At 45.8% G+C, this 23,612-nt stretch overlaps 1 protein-coding gene across 12 annotated transcripts in view; it reads right to left on the bottom strand.

The window, feature by feature from the left end:
• Positions 1 to 23,612, bottom strand: part of RECK (reversion inducing cysteine rich protein with kazal motifs) — a 1,668,523-nt gene that overhangs the window by 1,185,261 nt on the left and 459,650 nt on the right. For all 12 annotated transcript variants that reach the window (XR_012724346.1, XR_012724347.1, XM_075314993.1 and 9 more), the window contains exon 8: positions 21,756 to 21,953. Coding sequence is in view for 10 of the 12 variants with exons in the window: in XM_075314993.1 (XP_075171108.1) it covers positions 21,756 to 21,953 (198 nt within the window). In the remaining 2 variants the exon portion in view is untranslated. The remainder of the gene's footprint in view (positions 1 to 21,755; positions 21,954 to 23,612) is intronic.

Genomic DNA, 23,612 nt, shown 5'->3' with positions numbered 1-23,612 from the left:
CAAAAATATAATCTGAATCCAAGAGAACACAGTCCTGCACCACCCATACACGCCTATCACACCTGGGATCACTGGAGGGTAAGGAGTATAGCACCAGACGTCCTTGTTGGAAGCCGGATCAGCGTGCAGGTCCAAACAGCAAAAGTCAGTTCAGTTCATCAATACAGAAGAAGAATAAGACCGCACCAATGCTGATGTCTTTTTCCGGATAATCTTTATTCCATAAACTCGGTTAAAAGGTGTTGTAAAATCAGCGGGTGGAGGAGACCTGGATGCGGCCCCTCACTATGGACGACGGCCGTTTCGCCTGTGATTAGGCTTCCACGGGTCCACATGTGGGGTAAAATCAGCCCTCCCTAAATAGGGTCATGCATCCAGGTGACCTCCCCACATATACAAAAAGTGTGCATGAAGTGTATAATACAATTAAAAGGCACTTTGTGTACATATTTCACGTACCAAAAAATTAAAAACAATCATTGTGAAAAATACAAAAATCGGACAATATTAGAGGTATGAGACATTATAATATTCACAAAAATCAATTCATACATGGTTTATATGCGTAATCAGGATTACAACTTGATTTCACTTATCTGGGATATTTATTCCATTAATTATCCCACCCATTGTCAGGCATATACCATTATTTTACCATGCCCTGTTTTTGTGCAAAAAAAAAAAAAAAAAAAAAAAAAAAAAAAAAAATCCTTTACAAAAAGACTGATAAGTCGTTACGGTCATTCATTCCCAATGCGCCCTGTGCTCCATATTTTATAATTAATTTTGCCTCCGTTTGCAACAACAGTTTGTGGTGATCCCCTCCTTGCGATGGGAGTGACACCCTTTCCAAACCGGCAAAATTCAGGACATCAGGGCAGCCATTGTGCGATTCTCGTACATGTGCTATCAATCTTGGGGATCCCTTTCCTGTCTGGATTGAATTATAGTGCTCCTTAAATCGAACATATAGGCATCTGATAGTTTTTCCTATATAAAATCTCCCACAGGGACATACTATTGCATAGACTACAAATTTTGTCTTGCACGATATAAACTGATTGACATAGTGTGTATGTGCACCAATTTTCACAGACTTGCCGGTCAAACGCAGACTACAAAATCTGCATTGGCCACATTTAAAGTTGCCATTAGGAGACTGTTTTTCCAACCATGTGTTTTTGCTGGTTAATCTATTTTTAACCAGCAAGTCCCTCAAATTGTGGCATCTCCTGTAGGAAACTAATGGCTTAGAAGCCGTCATTTTTTTCAATTCAGGATCCCTTTCTAGGATGTGCCAGTTCTCATTAAGCGTTTTTCTTATGATGTCAAACATAGGTCCGAATTTGAAACTAAAGGTGAACCTGTCATTAGTGTTCTTTTCTTTTCTCTTTTTCACCCCTCCTGAGTCGGCTACTGGACAGAGACGATTATCCTCGTTTGCAGATTTTTTAGTTTTTTCATATGCTAGATTGATAATAGTATCGGGATAACCCCGTTGTAAAAATCTATTTTTTAATTCAGAAGCCTGTTCCTCAAAGGTCACACTGGTACTGTTAGTTCTTTTTACCCTCAAAAACTGCGAGTACGGGAGGGCAGTTTTTGTGTGCTGCGGGTGGGCGCTTTCATAATGTAAAACAGAGTTGGAGGCTGTGGGTTTTCTATAAATTTTTGTTGCGATCACTCCATCATTGACCCCAACCTCCACATCCAAAAAACTTATAGTATTGCCTCCAAAGGTAGAGGTAAACGACATGTTCATGGTGTTGGTGGTGTTTAAATAGGAAACAAAATCGGAAAAATCCTTTTCTGTCCCATCCCACACCATGAACATGTCGTCGACATACCTTAAATAGTATTTAATATGCTTCAAGAACGGGTTATTCACTGTATATACATACTTGCCTTCAAATTGTCCCAAAAAAATATTGGCCATGGCACATGATACGGGGGTACCCATTGCAGTACCCCCGCACTGTACATACCACCCGTCTAGAAACATGAAGGCATTTTTTGATAAAACAAATTCCAGCGCTTCACCAACAAAATCACAAAACAAAGGACTTTTGCCACTGCGTGTGACAATGTCCTTTACTGCCTCTACACCCAAAGCCTGTGGAATCCGTGTGTATAGATTATCCACATCAATTGTGGTTAGATTGTATCCCTCCTGCCATGTTACTTCTTTGAGGAGTGACACAAAATCCCCACTGTCTTTAACATAAGACGGAATATGGGACAACAGGGGTCTCAGCAGCCAGTCCAAATAGTGGGAGAGTGGCTCAGTGAGGGAGCCAATCCCCGCCACTATTGGACGTCCAGGAGGATTTTTTTCATTTTTGTGCACTTTTGGTATACAGTACCAGTGTGGTCTCGTAGGGAAAGGCGGGATCAATTTTTCTGCTTGTTTTTTAGAAATCAAACCGAGGATTACATATCTGTCCAAGAGACGTACAAGTTGTTTTTTGTATTCATTAATAGGGTTTGACAATAAGGGTTTATATGTTGTGCGATCTTGTAGCTGTTTTAAGCATTCCTGCAGGTACATATCACGGGACATGAGGACAATGTTGCCCCCTTTGTCCGCTTCGCGGAAGATAGTATCTTCCCATGTGCGCATAGTTTTTACCGCAGCTAATTCACCTGCACTCAAATTCCTACTAACTTGTGGATACCTCAAAGCCTCTACTTTTTTTATAACAGTATCCTGGAACAAATCGATCAAATTCCCATGCACTGTTGGTGGACAAAAATCTGATTTGTTTCCTTTTTTAAATTTCATGGGTTCACACATTATTTCATTTATGTCCACTTCGGACTCCAATGTGGGATCATTCAAGCTCATTAACAGTGTAGCTTCTTTTAATGTGTCAGGGTCAAAAGCCCCTGTCACATCAAAACTCCCATCATTCACCATGCATGGTTGTTCACCTTCAGGAATCAGATTTATATTGTGAGGCATTTGGTTAAAGAATTTGAATAAATGTATTTTCCTTATTGCCTTATAAAGATCCACTCTAAATTCCACAAAATTAAATTCTTCTGGAACACAAAAGCTCAACCCCTTAGACAAAACGGACACCATATCGCTGGTCAGTGAATGCTCCGACAGATTTATTATATTCTTATTCAAAGAGACAAGCAATTGATTATCATTCAATTCCTCCATGACACCATCTTTCGTTTGCGTCCTCTTCCTCTTGTGCCCCTTCCTGCCCCCCCGTCGGATGCGTTTCCTAAAGGGGCAGGAGTGGGAACTGATGAAGAGGTATCTCTTGAAGGACCCGGTACTACCTCTTCAGAGCCACTAGATTCTGAATCGGTAGTCCAATATCCCTTATTTTGTACATGCGATTTTTTCTTATTATACATATATTGATGTTTTTTATATCCCTTGACCTTATCTTTTGTCCAACAAAAGATCTGATTGGTGTCATAATCATGCTTGTCTCTTAAAAATTTTTCTCTTTTTTTATTTTTAATTTCTGTCTGAACATCCATTAGTTTTTTATCCAACTTAGATGTAAATGAGGACCAATAATCCTCAGTCACTCTAGAATGGGTATCCTGTTTTAAATTTTCCAATTCCAAACTCAAATCATTATAATCTTCTATGTTTTTCTTTAAAACTAACTGCAACAGTCTCATAGAGCAATCCAATTGTATGGTTTCCCATTCCTTAACAAAAGTCGCATCCTGATGGAATTGTGATACTGACTTAATAATACGTAAGCCCCTTGGGACTCTGTTGCAATCCACATAGGATTGTAGTGACTGTACCGTCCAAAATAACCGCACCTCTCTTTCAGAGAGGGAATATATTTTCTGTTCCAGGGTTTTTACGCCCATTACCTCTGTGTCCTTTTTCTGATTGCACTCCAAAAATATAATCTAGTCGGGACAGCGTGTGTCTAGTAGAAGAATGACATGTATATTCTCGGGTGTTAGGATTCCGGAGTCACCAAAGGTCAATCCACCCACCTCCCTCCGCGCATTGCTGCAAATCAGTCAAGTGTGTGGCCGAATGTTGTCCCCCTCCATCCATCTGAAACCTGTCCTGCTCCTCATTCATCACAAGATTAAAATCCCCCATACATAACACATACGCATCTGGATAATTGAGGGCAAAAGCTCAGTGCTTGTTTAAGAATGGAGATGCGAGCTGGCGGGGGGTTGTAAATACATAACAGCACATAATCTCTAGAGTTTATAGACGCATATATAAACACAAATCGCCCCTCCGGGTCACGCCTCACCACCTTCATTTCCCAACGGATATCTCTATGGACCAATAGAGAGACACCCCTGGAGTAGCTGGTGTGGAACGCATGTGCCGACCATTGTACCCACGGTTTGTTTACTAGTCTGGCTGTGTCCCGTGTGAGGTGAGTCTCTACCAGTACCACCAGTTGGGCCTTGACTTGCTTAATTTGGGAGAATACCTTAATACGTTTTTTGGGCGATTTAAGGCCTCTGACATTCCAGGTCATAAATATTAGCTCTGACCCCATATCACATAGATCTTTTTATAGAACCAGGATCCCAGGTATAAGACGCTTTCTGCCCTGCAATTAAGTGTGGTTAACCCTCCTACAGTAATAAGCCTGTCCCTGCAAAGAAATAAAGTTAATGCAATTGCAGCTGTAAACATATAGAACCAGTATCGAACTTCAGGACCTTTCCGATAAGTCCTGTAAAACATTTCAAACATCAATGGGGATACCACCACTGAATACAGTGTCCTGGTATAGGTGGTATAAGGGTGCACAAGATAGGGCTCTCATTTCAAAAGAACCAATTCCTGGCCAATTCCTCCATCACTCGAAACACGGGGAAGTCCCATCTGTCTCCAATGGGGGCTTCAAGCAACCATGAAAGAAGAGGGTCGCCAGGGAGCACAGAAAATGTCACCTAGGAAAGTAATCTCATGGCTTCTGCCCCTTAGGTTTCGGGTGTACCTGTAGCCAGTCCTCAGCCTCAGCAGGTGTAGTAAAAAACAGAGGCGACCCTTCATGCACTATGCGGAGCCGACCAGGGTACAGCATAGAGTAGATGATGTTCCGCTCCCTTAATTTCTTCTTCACCTCCATGAAGTGGGCCCTCTGTTTCTGGAGGTCCACCGAAAAGTCCGGAAAGATCGAGAGCGCAGCATTATTGAACTTGATCAAAAAACAAAGAGAACATGGAGTAATACATAGTGCAAAACGATGACAAATTTTATTCAATAATGTGAAATGAACAAGACACAAAAAAGGGGGGAATGGCCATACATAAAACACACAAAATGGGGGGATGGGAGTAGACGGTAACCCCAGGGGAAAGGCAGCAGCATATATCAAGACAATCACAAAATGTCAGTGTATTAACCTTACTAGCAGCTATTACAGACAAAAGACCAGCATGACAGCATGTAATAAATAGATGGTCATAAAGTGCTAAGTGCCTAAGTGGATACAGTGCAAAATATAGCAGCATACAAAAATTGTAAAGTGCCAAGTGCAAACATATAATCAAAAAGCTGCTATGAGCACAATATGTGTGTGGAATCCACTCTATCACATGCCATCAACATGATACAATATATAGCAATGTGCAAAGATCTGCTTACAAGGTGCTGATTGAATAAATACTACCCCTGTGGGCACCGCTTCATCAGGGAGGGAGGGGAAGGGAGGAAGCGGTGCCCACAGGGGTAGTATTTATCCTGCGAAACGTACGTTGGAGGTTCTAGGGGGCTCTTTCTCATGGGGGGTCCTCCTACCTCAGGATTTAGACCCCTTTTTTCAATCAGCACCTTGTAAGCAGATCTTTGCACATTGCTATATATTGTCTCATGTTGATGGCATGTGATAGAGTGGATTCCACACACATATTGTGCTCATAGCAGCTTTTTGATTATATGTTTGCACTTGGCACTTTACAATTTTTGTATGCTGCTATATTTTGCACTGTATCCACTTAGGCACTTAGCACTTTATGACCATCTATTTATTACATGCTGTCATGCTGGTCTTTTGTCTGTAATAGCTGCTAGTAAGGTTAATACACTGACATTTTGTGATTGTCTTGATATATGCTGCTGCCTTTCCCCTGGGGTTACCGTCTACTCCCATCCCCCCATTTTGTGTGTTTTATGTATGGCCATTCCCCCCTTTTTTGTGTCTTGTTCATTTCACATTATTGAATAAAATTTGTCATCGTTTTGCACTATGTATTACTCCATGTTCTCTTTGTTTTTTGATATTGCTTAGGAGTATGTGCTAGGCACATGTTCTGCCCCATTGTGGGCGTCTGTGCCTTACATTTTGATAAATGACGGTCATGAGGTATAGTTTTCTCATTATTGAACTTGAGTGGGCTCTTCTGTCGGGCCAGACGGAGTGCTGTGTCTCTATCTCTGTAGTTGAGCATCCTTGCTAAAAAAGGGACGTGGTGGCACGCCTGGAATAGGAGGCCTCGTTGAAACTCTGTGCGCCCTCTCCACCGCAAATGTCGAGGAGCACTCATCTCTCCGAGATTACATTTCAGCCACTCCTCCAGGAATTGTTCCGGATGCTGACCTTCCGAGTGCTCTGGCAGTCCTATGATTCATATATTGTTTCGATTCGACGCATGCAGTTCTCCAGATCATCTGCTTTCTGGCGCCATGCATTTGCCGATCCGGCCATTGTGGTCATTTTTGTTTTGAGTGTTACAGTTTGATCCTCCAGTTCAGACACTCGCGTCTCGACTTCTGCTGTTTGGGCCCTCAAGGATTGCATGTCCTGACGCAGGAGGCTCACCTCTGAATGTACCTGCTCAATCTTCCCTGTGAGGGAGCTGTTGCTTGTAGAAATTGCTTGTAGAAGCTGTTCATACACCTGCCTCAGGGTTAAATCATCTTGATCCTCAGAGCCGTCATCCAATAGTGCCTGACCTTTTGGGGTGGCATTTCTCTTGGCTTTAGAGGCATCTGCCTGACCACCCCTTGCGAACTCCTTAAGTTTGTCAATAGCTCCACTTTGTTTAGGGGGACTCCTAGATACACTGGGGATTTGCTGATTCTGCACCCCTCTTTATTTTTTAAATTCTTTATTTTTAAGTGAAAACCTTCAACATAACATAATACAGTTCTTAAGACCAATCAGGCCAATTTGCGTTACAATACATACATCATTGACAAGATGCCAAACGGGAAATATATATTTGTATCTTGCTGGATAACGTTCCTTCATATATCTCCTCCCGGGTTCCTGATAAGTCTAGGTTCCACCACACTTTTTCTTTAATACAGATTTACATTAAAACAGATAACGAAGGTGACTCACAAATACATGTGAAACAAGAAAGATAGAAAGGCTAGAGAAGAAAGAGAAGTTATTAGGCAATCAGAGTGTGAGAAGAATAGAAAAGTAGGAAGAAAGATGAGAGTGGGGAATGGAAGAGAGGGAGGGAAGAGAGGGGGGTAGGGAGGGGAATTCAGCTAAGTGTTGCGGACTGCAGTTCCATCGGCAGCCACATTGCCCCCCACAGGACGCTATATTCCTCTGAATGTTGGAAGTCCAACCATTCCCGCCAAGTGGACCAGAATTTCTCATCTGTATCATGCAGCGAAGAGGTTAAATCCTCCATGTACATGAGGTCATTGACCTTATTGATCCATTGGACCAACGTGGGAGGGGTCGTCCTCCTCCATCTTTCAAGTATGCATACTCTCGCAGCCATAATAAGGAATTTTCTCAAAGAATTCTTGTAGGTTTTTTCAGGGACCCCGCAGTGATGTAATAGGGCAGCAGCAGGTCCCATCTCCTCGTCATTGCCAGTAACCTGGCGAATAGTGTCGGACACTCCCTTCCAGAAGGGCCGGATCGCCTCACACCCCCAAAACACATGTAAAATGTCACCCTCTGCTGCGCCACATCTCCAACATGTGGGGTCTACCGTTGGAAACATGACATGTAACCTGGAGGGTACTCTGTACCATCTGGATAACAGTTTATAGCTAGCCTCCTGGAACCTGGAGCTGATGGAAGATGTGTGTGCCAATCTGAAGATCCGTTCCCACTGTATTGGTGTCAGCTGGATACCCAAATCACGTTCCCATTGTGAAGCAAACAGGGGAAGTTGTTGGTCAGGGGACGAAGACAAAAGTGAATAAACCACTGAGAGCGAATGTCGTATTGTGCCTGAACCCATACACAATTTCTCAAACTGTGTCTTAGGACGTTGAAAGTGGGTCCTAGCTGGGAGGCTACTGAAAAAATGCGTCAGTTGTAAGCATGTGTCTTGTGGACAGATGAGACCAAGATAGAGCTTTAATGCAATGAGGCCTACAAAAAAAAAAAGGACACAGTACCTACAGTTAAATATTGTGGAGGTTCATAGATATTTTTAGGTTATTTTGCTGCCTTTTGCACTGGGTGCCTTGACTGTGTGCTAGGCATCAGGAAATCTGAAGATTACCAAAGGATTTAGGCCACACTGTAGTGTCCAGTGTCAGAAAGCTGGGTTTGCAACACTGACCCTAATCATACATCAAGAAACACCCTGAAACGGATGGAAACAAAGCACTGGTGAGATTTGAAGTGGCTAGCAATGAGTCCAGATCCTATGTAATTTATATACAGCAGTCCCAGTGCCTCCTCTATGATGGATACAAAAAAGCCTCAGTGTCTCCTATGTGATTTATATATAGCAGCCCCAGTGTCTCCAATGTGATGTATACAGCAGTCTCGATGTCTGCTATGTGATATATGTACAGCAGTCTCAGTATCTCCTATGTGATACATATTGTAGATCTTCCATTTCTTAAATTCTATAAATGTAACATGAGCAGTGATGAATTTCCAACTGTGAGGAGACATGCAGTGTAATGTGTATCTGTGCTTGAAACATCTGCTCACTTGGGGGTTGGGCCTCATCTGCACACTTACTCCCCCAAGATCTGAAGAAGTATCTTTACTTTATATATACTACCCTTTGGGGATGGATCCAGGGATGGCCTGGCTGCACATCTTCAATGATACTGTCTTTGTCTCTATGCATGCACCCCAAACTATTTTTGATTGGCTGGCGATGACCTTTTTTTGGCTCCAGGGGAGAGGTTTAGATGAATTTATTGCTGCACAGCAGGAGAATCCCACAAGATCCAGTAAACAAACATTAACATACTTTTGCCACTCCCAGACATGTAACTATTCTACTCATATTAAAAAAAGTTAACAGTTTAACTCTTTTGTTAAATTTGGGGATTTGTTGTATCTCATTTAAGGACTTATGTGAAAACCTGATTTAATTTTTGGTCAAATTTAAACAGAATTATGGAAAATTCTGAATGATTCAACATCTGGCTTCACAAAAAAAGCACAAAACAAAAATGTCATGAAAAGAAGAAAATTCACATGCTGTGTCTAAATACAGTCTAAGGCTATGTGCGCACGTTGCGTAATTACATGCAGTTACGCTGCGCTTTGTAGCGCAGCGTAACTGCATGCGTCCTGCGTCCCCTGCATAATCTATGGAGATTGTGCAGGGGCCATGCGCTCGTGGCGTCTTAGAGCGCAGCGCTTCGGCTGCTGCCCGAAGCGCACGTTCTAAGTAACATGTCACTTCTTCCGTGCGCTTTGCCTGCATCCCCAGCTCTGTCTATGGCAGGAGCTGCAGGCAGAGCGCATGGAATCGGCTTTTTTTTTTTTTTCACTACGGACATTTTCTGCAGCGATTTGAAGCGCACGTCTGCTCTTCAGATCGCTGCAGAAATTTCTGCAGTGACTGTACGCAACATGCGCACATAGCCTAACAGTAGTTGAGGTTTGTTTTTACAATTTGTGCATTAAAGACCCAGTCACACACAACGACTTACCAGCGATCCCGACAACGATACATCCTGATAAGGATCGCTGCTAAGTCACTGGGAGGTCGCTGGTGAGATGTCAGTCAGGCCTCACCAACGACATAGTAACAATACAGGTCACAATAACGACCTGTATAACGATCTTGGCGGTCATTGGGGCCCTGTTACACAGCGTCAAACACAGCGATGCGTCCTGCCCAGCAGGACACCGCCTTTGAAGAAAATGGTCCGGACACCGGACACTCTGCAATGACTAGTGATCTCACAGCAGGGGCCTGATCGCTGGTAAGTGTCACACATAACGAAATCGCTGGCGAGATCGTTGCTGTGTCACAGAAACTATGACTCAGCAACAATCTCGTTAGCGATCTCGTTGTGTGTGACGGGACCTTTAGACTTTTTCAGAACTTTTGTTTACTGACCTAATTTGCAGTCAGGGCTGGCTCCAGATTTACGTGGGCCCTGGGTGAGAGTCCCAGTGGGCCCCTTTAATACATGCCACGATTCATGATTAGAATATAGAGGTTGCAGGGCTGTATGTGAGTGCAAAATTTTACAAGTGTATATGAATGTGTGTATATTAATACAATTCTAGTAAATGTAATCCCTCTTGTGTGTGGTCTCTCCCCATGCTCTCACTTCTCCCCCTGTGCGGGCTCTCCCCCCGTGCTCTCTCTTCTCCCCCTGTGCAGTCTCTACCCTGTGCTGTCTTTTCTCCCTCTGTGGGGTGTCTCACCCGGTTCTCTCTCATCTCCCCTTGTGCAGTCTCTCCCCCTGTGCGGCCTCTCACCCCTACTGTCTCTTCTTCCTTTGTGCGTTCTATCCCCCATGCTGTCTCTTCTTACCCTGTATGGTCTTTCCCAGTGTGCAGTCTCTCCCCTCTGCTGTCTCTTCTCCCCTGTGCTGTCTCTCCTCCCCCTGTGCAGCGTCTTCCCCTGTGCGGTCTCTCCCCGTGCTCTCTACCCCGTGCTGTCTCTTCTCCCCATGTGTGGTTTCTTCTCCCGCTGTTAGGTCTCTCCCCATGAAGTCTCTCCCCTGTGCTGTCTCTTTTCCCCCTGTGTGGTCTCTTCCATGTGCAGTCTCTCGCCTATTCTGTCTCTTCTCCACCTTTACAGTTTCTCGCCCATGCGGTCTCTTCTCACCCTGTATGGTTTCTCGCACGTGCTGTCTCTTCCCCGTGCTCTATTCTCCCCCTGTGCTCTCCTCTCCCCCCATGCGCTCTCTTCTCCCCCTGTGCGATCTCTCCCCTGTGCTGTCTCTTCTCCCCCTGTGCAGTCTCTCTCCCCGTGCTCTCTTTTCTCCCCCTGTAAGTTCTGTCCCCATGTGCTCTCTCTTCTCCCCCTGTGCAGTCTCTCTCCCCGTGCTCTCTCTTCTCCCTTTGTGCGGTCTCACCCCTGTGCTGTCTCTTCTCCCACCATGCGGTCTCTCCCCATGTGGCCTCTCCAATGTGCTGTCTCTTCTCCCCATGCAGTCTCTCCCTCATGCTGTCTCTCACCCTGTGTTCTCTTTTCTCGTCCTGTGTGGTCTTTCCTCTATGGTCTCTCTTCTCCCCATGTGCAGTCTCTCCCCTCGTGCTGTCTCTTCTCTCTCTGTGCGGTCTCTACTCCGTGCTCTCTTGACCCCTGTGTGGTGTCTCTCTTGTGTTCTCTCTTCTCCCCCATGTGGTCTCTCCCCTGTGCTGCGTCTTCTACCTATGTGTGGTTGATTCTCTCGCTGTGTGGTTTCTGCTCTGCGCAGTCTCTCCCTTGTGCTGTCTCTTCTCCTCCTGTGCGGTCTATCCCCATGCTCTCTCTTCTCCCCTTGTGTGGTCTCTCACCCTGTGCTCTCTTTTGCCTTCACGTGCGGTCTCTCCCACATGTGTTCCCTTCTTTCCCTGTGCAGTCTCGCCCCCCATGTGCTGTCTCTTATTCCTTTGTGCAGTCTCTCCCCTGTGATGTCTCTTTTTCCCCTGTGCAGTTTCTCCCCCATACTATCTGTTCTCCCTCTGTGTAGCCTCTCCCTCCATGCTCTCTCTTCTCCCCCAGAGTGGTCTATCCACCGTACAGTCTCCCCCTGTGCAGTCTCTTCTCCCAGTGTAGTCTCTTATCCCCCTGTGTAGTCTCTTCTCCCTTGTGCAGTCTCTTCTCTCCCCCCTTCTGGTCTCTTCTCCCCCGTGCGGTCTCTTCTCCTCCTGTGCGGTCTCTCTTCAGTGGTGTCTCTTCTCCCCCTGTGTGGTCTCTCCCCCGTGCTGTTTCTTCTCTCCCTGTGCGGTTTCTCCCCCGTGCTATTTCTTCTCCCTCTGTGTGGTCTATCACCAATGCTGTCTCTTCTCACCCTGTGCATTCTGCCCCCTATGCTGTCTCTTCTCCCCCTGTGTGGTCTCTTCCCCATGCTGGCTCTTCTCCCCCTGTGCAGTCTCCAGGGCGGTCTCTTCTCCCCCTGTCCAGTATCTCCCCTATGCAGTCTGCCCCCCATGCTGTCTCTTCTCTTCCATGCAGTCTCTCCCCCATGCTTTCTTTTCTTCCCCTGTGCGGTCTCTCCCCCATGCTGGCTCTTCTCTCCCTGTGCGGTCTGTCCCCCGGCTGGTCTGCCACCAGTGCTGTCTCTTCGTCCCCTGTGCGATCTCTTACCCCCTGCTCTCTTTTCTCCCCCCTGTGCTGTGTAATGAGTTTTTACTGCTGAGCAGTGTTCCAGCAATGCTGGAGATCAGTGCTGCTGACCTCAGGTGTCAGGTGATGTCACTGGTCTCTGCTCCTGGCTTATTAGTAGTATTCAAAAGCCAGGAGCAGTCAATACACTGTGCTTATCACATAGTGCTGGGAGTTCACAAAAGTAGAGAGAGCTTGAGCGCGAGGAAAGACAGTTACCCAGGCGGAGGGCGCCATACATCATAAACAGTATACCGGGTAGTGATGCTGGTCCTGCTTGCAGTAATGATCAAGAGAAAGGAAAATGATTAGATCACCCTAAAATGAATGAAGAAAAAGGAAAAATATTCTCTATATCAGTTGCTAGGTACACATAGCAAAGGCAAGAACTAATTGTATTCAGCACAAAACTAGATACATAGTTAAAACAAGACAATGTAATCTGTAAGAAGGGGTGGGCTTGAGGGGGTGTGGCCAGCAGGCAGCATGAGCGGTCGCATTTGAGAGCAGCTCCGCAGTCCAACGCTGATATATCCTATTAATCCTGCCGAAATTGGTACCTAAATACACCTCCGGATTACCTGTGGTGCGGTGATCATTCTGATCGGTAATATGAGTAGAGGTCGCAGTGCTGCGGCGGCTGAGAAGCTGAAGAAATTTGCCCGAGACTCCCAGCAAGATGGCGCCGGCAAACAGGCAGAGCGGGAAGCCAGTGAGGCGGAGGAGGAGGAGAACATGGAGGCCGGATCCAAGGAATCGCAGGAGCTGACCTTGCAGCAAGTCACCACGCAATTACTTGCAGCGATCCAGGATTCAAAAGTGTCGCTGACGGGTAAAATTGAGGAGGTTAAGATCGATGTGGGTCTCCTCAGGCTGGATTTGCAAAATCTGAGAGAGCGGGTAAAGGAGATGGAGCAGCGGATCTCCACACTGGAGGACGACGCAAGCGCGACGCCGGGCAGATTATCCTCTTTGGAAAGTGCGGCAAACAATTGGGCACAGAGGGCTGATGATCTGGAAAATCGCCTGCGTCGCAACAATTTAAGAATCCTAGGGATGCCGGAGAGAGCAGAAGGGAGTGACCCATGTAACTTCATGGAAACATGGCTCTCCGAAACTTTCCCCGATGCGACGTTGTCAGCGGCCTTCGCCATAGAAAGAGCCCACCGGGTGCCGGCCAGACCTCCTCCCCCGGGAGCGCAGCCCAGACCCCTCCTGGCCCGACTATTGATCAGCAGGGATAGAGATGCGATCCTTGGTGCGGCGAGACGCAAGGGCCCGATCTTACACAACAACGCTTCCATATTGATCTTCCCTGACTTCTCTGCGTCTCTTCAGAAAACAAGGGCATCCTTCATCCAAGTGAAAAAACGCCTTAGAGAACACCAAATTGCTTACTCCATGATCTTCCCAGCCTGTCTCAGAGTGGTTCATCAAGAGTGCTCCCTTTTCTTTACCGGAGGCGGATGATTGGATCAACACACTGAAGAGGAAGCGCTGATGCGTTACAGGTATGGGCGATGTCCGGAGGGTCGTTGTTGTGCTGGCGTCGCGGTTTTGATCCACTTATTTCTTCTTCTCCGGAGTGAGGTCGGTACTGCGATTCTAATTCCTGGGAAGTCGTGTCTGAAATCGCTGTTGCGATCGCTTTATGATCATCCTATGCAGGTATTCGGCGTCCCTTGTTACTGAAGGCGCAAAATATTTTTGTTTTCTTCTCTTCTGTCATGTGAGTGGAGCGGGGCTCGGGATCACCGTTGCGTCCACGCCCTAATCTCCTGGTTCCAGTTCGCTGAGAAGCTGATGAACTTATCAGGATGCGCTGGTGCGCTTGTGGCCCTCCGGAAGCTTGTGAGCTACTGGGTGCGATTATTATTGGCCTTCCATTGAGCCGGTTTCCTGGTCGGCCCCCTCGGGTCTGGGTAGCTGGAGGTCGCGTCTTTGGATGTGACGTGGCCTGCGATCACTGCGATCATTGCTAAGTCCAGTTTGAGCTCCAGACTACTCGGTCGCAGGTGCGTCGCTGGTGGGACCGGACCGAGGCAAAATCAGGCGGGACTTGGGCCAGACCGCTGTTGCGGCACCAAGAACACTTTCAAGCGAACTCGTGTCATCCTGTATCTTTTGATCCAAAATGGGACTTTATTTTGGGTTCGCAACATTTGGCAACGCACTTAAGTTCATAATGCTGAATTTTGTTTTTAGAGCTGTATTGAGTTTCTAAGGTTACCATGCATCATAGTATCTTATAACCTAAGGTTACCTGCAAATATTCCTCTCATTCCCTTCACACTTCCATTTCTTCTCTCCCCCTCCCCCCTTATGCTTAATCCCTCATCCCCCCTCATCCCACCCCCCTACCCCCCCCTTGTCCCCTTACTCTCCTTCTACTCTTTAAGTCTCCCCCCTTGCTCCTCTCTCCAGTTTCCCCCTTCACCCTTCCTCCCTCCCCCTCTCCCACCCCCCCAGTTTCCTCCCATTTTTGCCTTCCGCTACCTCTTTTCCTCCTCACATTTCTATACTCTCCCTCCCTCCTCTTCCCCCCTCTTCCCCCTGTTTTTTTTTTTCTTTTCTTCTCTTCTCTTTTTTTTTCTCTCTCTTTCTTCCTCTCTCTTATCTCTTTTCTCCTCTCTCCCTTTCTCTCCTTCCCTTGCCCTCTTTCTTTTTCACATTTTTCCTTCTTCCCCCTTTTTCTCTCCCTTATCTCTATACCCATCTATTCTTGGTCCTTTTATTTATGCATGATTAAAGGCTATGTTGCAGGGTAATTCAAATTATTGGACTGCAGGAGAAGCTTAAGTCCTTGTTTGAGGACACCCCCGTACCAAGTACACCATCTAGCCACGTTGGTTCACCCTAGTCGTTGCTAGGGAAAATCTCTCCTGGTCGCACTACTGGACCAGTTCTTATCGGCTGTGTGAGTGCAGCCGATTGTTTGTATTTAAGGGTACGTTTACCCAAGTTCTACTGTAGGTTAAGTTTCTGACATTTTTCATTCAATTTAGCAAGTGGTATCTTTCAATGGCTTTAGGCTTGATGACATGGAATGTTAGGGGACTGGGCACATCCAGGAAAAGGGCGGCAGTATTCGCACATATCAAAACATCCAAAGCTCAGATTGTATGTTTACAAGAGACCCATTTATTGTTGGAGACCACTAGAGTGCTTCAGAAGCCTTGGGTTCAATGGTCCGCTCATTCTGTTCATTCCTCATATTCTAGGGGAGTAGCGGTACTAATCCACAAAACACTGCGGTGGGACCCGGGTAAGATTATAAAGGATAATGATGGGAGGTATGTGTTTATCCAGGCTCATATCGATGGGGTAATGATAGTGATCCTAGCTATATACATCCCCCCTGCGATGGGAATCTCGATTCTGTATGAGGCGGCTAAGTTTGCCTCACAATTCCCACAAGCCTTGGTGCTCTGCATGGGGGACTTTAATTTGATTAATAACCCAGGACTGGATAGATTCAACACCCGACAGGTCCCGATCTTCCCTACGATACAAACTAGACTGAGTGCATTCCTACAGGAGGTGGAATGGTGCGACATGTGGCGGTTTTATAACCCAGTACTGAGAGAATATACATGTTATACTCCCGGGAAAAATTCTTTATCTCGAATTGATTACATCTGTGGAATCGAAAGAGTCTGTGCCCATATACAATCGGTATGCCACTTGCCCAGATCAGTATCAGATCACTCCCCGGTATTTGTAGGCATTAAATGGGAAGGATGTAAATCTCGTAAACTGTCACGGAAGATTAACCCTTGGTGGCTTTCACTCTTTGGAACCAATGATAGGATTCCTGATCAACTCAGGGCATATACTGAGACGAACTCCGTGGAAGAGAATCACTCGGCCTATTGGGATGCGCTTAAGGCGTATTTGAGGGGATGCTGTCACTCCTCTATCTCCTATCTCAAGAAACAGGCGGCCAGAGAGGAGGAGGAATTGGCCACTCAAAATAGAGTGCTCGAACATAGATTCACCTCGGACCCTTCTGAGGAAAACAGATCTCAATGGCTACAGGCTGGGAGGAAATATCTTTTGTACTTGCAAGATAAGGCTAAGAGACATGTCTTCTTCACGAACCAGAGCTATTTTGAGCCAGGGAACCAATCTAGTAGTTTACTAGTGTTCTTGGTGCACCAATCCAATAGTTCACCTGCGGTCCTTAAAATTAGAGACCCTAGCGGCGAATCAGTCACTTCCGTCAATGGTATTCTGGAGGTGTTCTTGGACTTCTATAGGAACCTATATGAATCCAGGCTGACCGTGTCAAGGGAGGAGATCGCTGATTATTTACGAGATCTGGAGTTTCCCAGATTGACTTCGGCCCAGAGATCGGCCTTGGATCAGCCCATTAGTATGGAGGAGATGGTGGAGGCGATGGGAGCCCTCAATAGGGGTAGGGCGTCCGGGCCAGATGGACTCCCGATTGAAATATTTGACAAATATCAGGGGGAGCTGGCTCCAGCCCTCCTGGAGACGGTTGAGGCTTCGTTCCGCAGGGGACGGTTGCCTGACTCTTTCTATGAGGCAACCATCGTTCTACTATTGAAACCAGATAAGGACCCATTGGATTGTGGCTCGTACAGACCGATCTCTTTGTTGAACTCTGACTATAAAATTCTTACCAAAATACTAGCAAATAGACTCAACAAAGTGATCTCCTCCATAATACATGAGGATCAATCTGGATTCATTCCGGGTAGGAGTACCTTGGATAACCTGAGGAGGGCGCAGGTGGTCTTACAGATGGGCACCAAGTTAGAGGAGGATTGAGCTCTGGTCTCACTGGATGCGGCCAAGGCCTTTGACTCTATAGAATGGCCATACCTGCTGGAATGCTGCGGGCATTTAATTTCGGCAACGAATTCATTAGATGGATTGAGATTATATATAAAGCTCCATCTGCTAACATTCAGGTGGGTGGCGGGGTGGCGGAAATTTTTCCTTTGGGGAGAGGAACCAGACAGGGATGTCCCCTATCCCCTCTCCTGTTCGCCCTGCCATGGAACCGTTAGCGGTGCGCATTCGGGCGGACCCAATTTACCGGGGAGTGAGGCACCGCAAGGGAGATTAACGCTTGTCTCTGTATGCAGACGACATGTTATTGTTTGCATCTGATTCGGATTCCTCCATTCCTAGAGCCGTGGAACTAATTGACCGATTCGGGGAGTTCTCGGGTCTGTCAATAAACTGGTCAAAGTCGTACCTCCTCTTTCTGTCTCGGGACAGAGAGGAAATGGCGAACACCCACATATGTAGGGTTCCAGTAGTGGATCATTTTAAATACCTTGGGATTATACTGGCAGGAAGCCCTTCGGAGATGATAGCAAGAAATATTGCCCCCCTGTTATCACACCTCGGGGAGAAATTTAATAGATGGAGCCAACTCCCGCTCTCAGTGGCGGGAAGGATTAACCTCCTTAAAATGATAGTGCAACCAAAGTGTCTTTATATTACCCAGCATGTATTTGTACAGATTCCCCGCTCTTTCTTTCGGTCCCTGGAATCCTTAATGATCACCTTTGTCTGGGGGACATCCAGATCGAAGGTCCAATTGGCCAAATTACAGAGACCCAAAGACATGGGGGGTATGGCCCTTCCTGATCTATATATATATTACCTGGCCGGACAATATCTGGGTCAATGGACACTTCCTGGGGTAAGGGGTTCTCCGGAGGGACTCTTGGCAGAGTTCACGGGTGTGGATCTCCTATGGCCACTGTTGACAGATCACAAGAGAGCCCCTGAGGGTCGTGTCCTCCCGATACACAAACTAGGGGCCAGGATCTGGAAAGAGGCTAAAGCCATATTCGGATTTCATGATATACCAATTGAGACCCCCTTATGGGATAACCTGGACCTTCCACATTTTTGTGGGTTGCCGGGGTTTGATGAATGGAGGAATCGCGGCATAGTCTCCCTGGGATCACTTGTCCGGGATGGTGAACTTCGCCCCTTTGCACAACTGCGTACGGAATTCGATCTGCCGGAATCTCATGGGTTTCAGTATCTCCAGATCAGGCACGCCTTTCGGGCTCAGTTCTCTGGTCGTGGGGTTAGGTTCTCTTCCTTTCCAGTCATTGGAATTATTAGATCGCAGGGCCCTGGCGGTCTTATTTCCAAACTATACTCCTCACTTATTCGGGCCAAAGCCATGAACAGTCCTCTTTCTGTCTGGGAGAGGTGGAGTGTCAGGATCTCTGAAATTGATGATGTAGTGTGGGATGACATTGTCGAAACACTCACGTTGGTTTCTCCCGCAATTAATAATAGACTGATTCAGTTATATATAATACACCAGAGTTATATCACTCCCCAGAGACTGAAAAAGATAAATAATTTGGTGGGGGTGGGTTGTCCGAGATGCGGGAGAGACAGTGCTGATTTCTGGCACATGATATGGGACTGCCGGGTCATTCTCTCCTATTGGAGTGAGGTTGTAACGACTCTTTCCACCATACTTCAAAAAGCGGTTGCTATGTGCCCAATCCTGTGTCTATTTGGGGTGGTAGATGTACACTCCTGGTCCCAAGATGAGAATCTATTAATAAAAAAGGTCCTGTTTCTGGCCCGGAAGGGCATTATACTAAATTGGATGAGCACTCATCCCCCAACTAGAGCCTCTTGGATTGCATTGGTAAATGCTATAGGAAAGGGAAAGGAGAAACATGTGATCCATGAAACTCCGTATCAGTGATATGACGAGGTCCCTGATACATGGGTTGTACATTCCTTGTCAATATGAGCTTTTTGCCCCAGGATGGATATGACTCGCGAGCTGACACCTTTGAAATGTTTACTGTACTAAGGACATGCTAAAAGTAATAGATGTTGACTTGATTGTTGTTGCTTTATTGCTCTGACTATTAACCAATTTACATGTATTTTTACTGTACAAATTGCTGATTTATCCTTTACTGTAATGATTTACTTAACCTTCAATAAAACGAGTTTAAAAAAAAAAAAAGAAGGGGTGGGCTTAACACAATCATGAAATAACCTTAAAGGTGGCTTTACACACTGCAACATCGCAAACGACATCGCTGTAACGTCACCGGTTTTGTGACGTAATAGCGACCTCCCCAGCGACATTGCAGTGTGTGAAACACATCAGCGACCTGGCCCCCGCTGTGAAGTTGCTGATTGCTACAAATCATTCAGGACCATTCTTTGGTCCTTTGTTTCCCGCTGTGCAGCATGATCGCTAGAAAGTTTCAGTGTGTAAAGGGGACTTTACAGCGACTTTGTTAGCGACTTCCCTTTCAAAAAGCTGCTTTACAACGTCCCCAATGACTAGCTAGGTCATTCTGCAGGTCCGGATCGCTGTTGCGTCGTTGGCCAGGTTTGCCTGTTTGACAGCTCACCAGCGACTCACCAGAGACTTTGTAGCGATCCCGGCCAGGTTGGGATCGCTGAAAGTCTCAGTGTGTAAAGGGGCCTTAGGCTATGTGCGCACTTACCGGATTTTGCCGCGGATTTTTTGCGGTTTTACTGCATGTTTCGCTGCAGAAAATGTTCATAACATCTCTGCAGTGAATCACCAGCAAAACCTATGGGAAAAAAAATCCTGTGCGCACTAGGCGGAATTTGACAGCTGCATGTTTTGCTGCGGGATTCCCGCAGCAAAAACAATTGCATGTCAATTCTTTTCCGCACGTCGCTGCGGGATTTCACTACATTGACTCCAATGTTAATCGTGAAATCCCGCAGGGAATAACGCAGGCAGCAAATTCTGTGCGGTTCACTGCGTTTTCCTGCGTTATTCCCTGCGGTATTTCGCAGTTTACCTCCGGTAATGTACATCGCTTGTCTGCGGTTTTGCAGGGAAGTGATGTCATTACAGGAAGAGGAAGCAAAGCAGAGAGTAAACAAACACACAGATCACAGACATAGAACACAGACACAGACACATAGAACACACATAGAAAGCAAACGGAAATATAGAAAACAAAGAACGTGGGCTCCGCTGTATATTTACCTTCCAGCCGAGGTGAGCACACAGCGGCGGCCTGGTATTCTCAGGCTGGGGAGGGCGAGGGGCAGGGTTAATGTCCCCCGCCTCACTCCCACCTCCCACAGCCGAGAATATCAGCCGCAGCTGCCCCGGGACTGTCGCATCCATTATGCGGCAGCACCGGCGTGTCCCCGGCTCTTCCTGCCGCCGTGTAGCAGTGGCGGTCAGGGTAATACATGAGGTTAATGGTGGCGGATCGCCGCCATTAACTCCAGGCTTGATCATGGCAGCGTCTATGTGACAGCTGACATGATCAACCCGTAAGTAAAGTGAATAAACACACACAGAAAAATACTTTATTTTAAATAAAACAAACAAGCCTCGTTAACCCTTTTATTAACCCCTCTCGAAACAAAGCTCCGGCGTAATCCACAGGTCCAGCGCTGCTTACATCCAGCCGCGACTGTCACAGACACAGCGCTGAATGAATGCAGCAGACAGCAGAGGTAATTACCGGTCATTTCCCACGGCCGGTAATGTGAACTCACTGCCGACCGTGGGAAATGCAGCGATCTGTCCTCTATCTATCTGTCTATCTATCTGTCTATCCCTCTGTCTGTCTATCTATCCCTCTATCTGTCTATCCATCCCTCTATTCTTCTGTCTCTTTATCTATCTATCTCAGAGTGAAATGACTTTTTTTTTTCAATGTGCTTTATTGCATTGAATGCAGTAAAGCACATCCAAAACCGCGGCAATACCGCGAACAATACCACGGTAAAACCGCAGCAAACCGCATGCGGGTGCAGTAATCTTTGAATACCTGCGGAATTTTCTTGAGAAAATTCCATTTTGCAGTGCGCACATAGCCTTAAGGCTATGGCTGGACAGCAACTTTGACATTGACACACTGCGTAGCCAAAGTTTACTACGGTAGGTGCTACTGCTCCTTTGCAGTGCATCACGACCCTAAGGGTACTACAACCGTGACACGTATGTCACAAAAGGTCCAAATGCATCAACTTGTTTTTACTTGCTTATCGCTTCACAGTGCTCTCTGGCTTTCAGGGTTACAAACCCCATACATTTGTATTGTGCTGCAATGTAGCAGCAGAACATTGCAATCTTTGGCGACACATCAGGTGTCGCGCTGAAACTCAAACTAAGATTTTGTCTTTTGAAAATGCAATATCTTCAGCTCATCTTCAGCTCTACTTTTGTATGTGTAAAATGTGGGACTAATTTTTATTTGCTGATGGAAATTGTCCCGTTAACAATGTTTAACTTGTAAATAGCTTAATTGTATAAAATGTTAACTTACTGTCGCTTGCATTTCTCACTGGGTATGACTGAGTGTAGTTATTTACACACTCCAAGAGTGGCGGACTGACGGCTGCACAGTAATTTTCCACTGCTTTTATCTGTGATGGGCCTGGAGATGAGTCAGTTCGAAATATAGCTTGGCAGTATTCTCGACAGTTAGTGTGCCGACCAGCATAACTACAGCATACAGAACCCACTGAAAGGTAAAAACAAAACAATATACTTTTAGTTCATCAGTTTTATACATAGCATCTAGGTTAGTTAAATCTAGAGAACACTGTTATACTATATAGTCCATCATAACCATATTTCGTAAAATCAGTTAAAGTAGATTACTGTATATTAAAGCTATTTTATTATCACAGCATACACTAGTCACAAGAGGTTACACCAGATTACTAAATTTACTAACAAGTAGTGCTGGGCAAATAAGATTATGCCCTTTATGCCTTCAATAATTACCAAATTTATTACAATAACAATAAAAAGGCAATCCTCATTCTGTAGTATTTCTGGTTTATGTTTATTGCTTACTTAATTTTTAGGGATGATGGAATACTCAAATATTCGGCTTCACAAATATTTTCCAAATAGGTCGCCGCTATGCGAATATTCGATGCACAATGTAAGTCTATGGGAAGCCCGAATAGTTCCGAATAGTTGTTATTCGGGTTTCCCATAGACTTAAGGCCCTGTCACACACAGAGATAAATCTGCGGCAGATCTGTATAAGGAAGCGAGAGGACTAACTGGCTGTGGAGGGGACATTTTTTTGGATACTATGTGACTAACTTTGAGCGTTTCTTTGATAAAATCTGAAAGCATCCCCACGCTAGGAAGGTCTGAAGGAGGTATCCAAGGGAAGTGTTTGAGAGGGATCTCCAGTCCTTCTTGGTCTACCCGTATCCATTGCTTAGAGTCACTGTTGAAATGCCAGTCTAATATACGGGTCAAGGCTGCAGCCTGCATGTAGACTCTGAAGTTAGGAAGGCCTGCTCCTCCACACTCCCTTGGAAGAGTAAGAGTGCGTAAGTTGATTCTTGGTTTAATTTTACCCCATATGAATCGGATACTAGCAGATTGAAGGGTACGAAAAAAACTACTGGGAGGAGAAATAGGGATGGTTTGAAAGTAGTACAAAAAGCGTGGTAGGATATATCCATTTTAAGGACATTCATCCTGCCCATCCAAGACAATTTGAATCCCCCGTAAGACTTTAAGTTCTTGATTGTACCTTCTAGTAGTGGTAAGTGATTAAGTGTATATAGTTTGGAGAGGTCCGCTGGAATTGGAATACCCAAATATTTAATGGCCGAAGGTCTCCATTTGAATGGGAAGTTAGACATTGCCCGGGAAACTTCAGTTTGGGTCAAAGAGATATTTAAGGCTTCTGATTTTGATAGATTAACTTTAAACTTACTAAGGAGGCCGAATCATTCGAATTCCATCATTATAGACGGGATCGATATATGAGGTTGAGAGATGTATAAGAAAAGATCATCTGCATATAATGCGATTTTATGATGGGCATCCCCGATCTTGAGTCCCTTGATGTTACTATTCCCCCTGAGAGCGTTAGCTAAGTGTTCCATGATGACTACATACAAAAGCGAGGATAAGGGACAGCCTTGTCTGGTCCCGTTTTGTATAGCAAAGGAGGAGGATAAAGCCCCATTAACCCTCACCTTAGCGGTTGGGTTATCATATAAAGCGCCAATTTTCTGTATAAATCGGGGTCCCAGTCCCAACTGACCCAATGCTGCCCTCAGAAATCCCCAATTGACTCTGTCAAAGGCTTTCTCAGCATCGATGGCTAGGAGACCCAGCGGGATCGAATTGCTTTTAGCTTTAGCAA

Source organism: Anomaloglossus baeobatrachus, chromosome 6, assembly GCF_048569485.1.
Source record: "Anomaloglossus baeobatrachus isolate aAnoBae1 chromosome 6, aAnoBae1.hap1, whole genome shotgun sequence".
Taxonomy (NCBI): Eukaryota; Metazoa; Chordata; class Amphibia; order Anura; family Aromobatidae; genus Anomaloglossus; species Anomaloglossus baeobatrachus.
Note: the sequence above shows the minus strand (reverse complement) of the source record. Positions and strands in the feature narration are given on the sequence as shown.